Below are 1,970 nucleotides of genomic sequence, written 5' to 3'. Positions count from 1 at the left end.
CTGTCCACCATGCGCTCGGCGCAGACCTTCTCCTCCGCCCTCGCCGAGATGCAGAAGTTCTACGGCATCGCCGTCACCGGCATCCTGGATGAGGAGACCAAGGCGTGAGTGTCCTCTTGCCTTGGCCGAAGGCAGCTCCGCGTTCCCGCTCTTCGGCTCTGCCCGCACCTGGAAAGGCGGGTGCTGTCTCCCACGGGAGTTGCGTCTCCCCCTTTTGGGGGCTGCACCCCTGCAGCCAGGACAGCGCCCTCGGCTGCTGTGACCCCTCGGGGACCTTGGCCGCGGTGGGCTGAGCCCTGGCTCCGTGCCCTCCCGGCAGGTGGATGAAACGTCCCCGCTGCGGAGTCCCGGACCAGTTTGGGGCGCGGATGAAGTCCAACATGCGGCGGAAGCGGTACGCGCTGACGGGGCGGCGCTGGAGCCAGAGCCATCTTACCTTCAGGTACCCGACATCTCCGGGGCTTCCCACCCTCTCTCCCACGGAGAGCCAGGGACCCCCTCGGGGAGCAAGCGCTGTCCTGGGTCACCCCCAGTGAGCTCTGTACTCCCCAGCATCCAAAACTACACGGAGAAGCTGGGTCGATACCACTCGTACGAGGCCGTTCGCCGAGCTTTCCGGGTGTGGGAGCAAGCCACGCCGCTGGTTTTCCGGGAGGTGCCCTACGAGGACATCCGGCAGAAGCGGAAGAAGGAGGCCGACATCATGGTGCTCTTCGCCTCCGGCTTCCACGGAGACAGCTCCCCCTTCGACGGCGTCGGCGGGTTTTTGGCTCACGCCTATTTTCCCGGTCCTGGCATGGGGGGGGACACGCATTTCGACTCAGATGAGCCCTGGACGCTGGAGAACGCGGATGTGTCTGGTGAGTTGAGGGCCAAGGAGGAGGAGAAGGCAACCGGAGCCTGGTGGTCCCCTGGGTTTGAGGGGGAGGGTGGCAGGGAGAGCAGCGTTGGGGCCCAGGACCCACCCCCTGCGTCGTGCCTCCCCACCCCGTCTCGCTGAGGGTGCCTTTCCCTGCAGGGAACAACCTTTTCTTGGTGGCCGTGCACGAGCTGGGGCACTCGCTGGGCTTGGAGCACTCCAGCAACCCCAGCGCTATCATGGCTCCCTTCTACCAGTGGATGGACACGGAGAACTTCCAGCTGCCCGAGGATGACCTCAAGGGCATCCAGCAGCTGTACGGTGAGGAGCTGGGGGTGGGGGATCAGCCCAGAGGTGGGGTGCTGGGCACGTGCGTGGGGAAACTGAGGCACGTGCGCTGCTGCTCAGCATCACCCCATCCCTTCTCTCACCTGCCCCGTCCAGGTACCGTGGATGGGCACCCTCAGCCCACCAAGCCTTTGCCCACCGTGACACCCCGGAGACCTGGCAGGCCAGACCAGAGACCCCCTAAACCACCTCCCCCGGGGAAACCCGAGCGACCCCCCAAACCTGGCAGCCCAGACCGACCTGACCAGTACGGCCCTGACATCTGCGACGGGAACTTCGACACGGTGGCGGTGCTGCGTGGGGAGATGTTTGTGTTCAAGGTACCTGCCAAGACCCCCTCCTTCCCCTTCCCTGGGCATGTGGTGTGTCCCTGGGTGAGAGGACCCCCTGGAACTGGGGCTCTGTCCCCCCCATCCTCAGTCAACGCCCCGTTTCCCACCAGGGCCGGTGGTTCTGGAGGGTCCGGCACAACCGGGTGCTGGACAACTACCCCATGCCCATTGGGCACTTCTGGCGGGGCCTCCCCGGGGACATCGACGCCGCCTACGAGAGGCATGACGGGAGGTTCGTCTTCTTTAAAGGTGAGCAGGGAAGCTGGGTGGGAGGGCCAAGGCGGTGCGGGGACCCCAGTGCCCCCTCCCGAGGTGCTGGGAGCTGGTTGGCTTCATCCCACCCTGATCCCGCTCTGCAGCCGGAGTCGCTGCCTGATTCCCACAGGGACGGCGTGGCTGTACCCCAGTCCCTGTCGTCATGTGTCCCTTCT

The 1,970-nt window shown here is 65.8% G+C and overlaps 1 protein-coding gene across 1 annotated transcript in view; it reads left to right on the top strand.

Moving 5' to 3' along the window:
- Positions 1 to 6: 6 nt before the first annotated feature.
- MMP15 (matrix metallopeptidase 15 (membrane-inserted)) overlaps positions 7 to 1,970 on the top strand; it is a gene marked incomplete at its 3' end in the record, with an annotated part of 2,844 nt that continues 880 nt past the window's right edge. The window contains exons 1-6 of the mRNA XM_010147722.1: positions 7 to 104; positions 320 to 442; positions 553 to 860; positions 1,019 to 1,180; positions 1,304 to 1,527; positions 1,650 to 1,807. Coding sequence (XP_010146024.1) covers positions 10 to 104; positions 320 to 442; positions 553 to 860; positions 1,019 to 1,180; positions 1,304 to 1,527; positions 1,650 to 1,807 — 1,070 coding nt within the window. The remainder of the gene's footprint in view (positions 105 to 319; positions 443 to 552; positions 861 to 1,018; positions 1,181 to 1,303; positions 1,528 to 1,649; positions 1,808 to 1,970) is intronic.

The sequence above is a fragment of the Eurypyga helias genome, unplaced genomic scaffold, assembly GCF_000690775.1.
Source record: "Eurypyga helias isolate BGI_N326 unplaced genomic scaffold, ASM69077v1 scaffold19482, whole genome shotgun sequence".
NCBI classification, from domain to species: Eukaryota; Metazoa; Chordata; class Aves; order Eurypygiformes; family Eurypygidae; genus Eurypyga; species Eurypyga helias.
The sequence above is the reverse complement of the archived record's forward strand: the minus strand, read 5'-3'. Positions and strand labels throughout refer to the sequence as shown.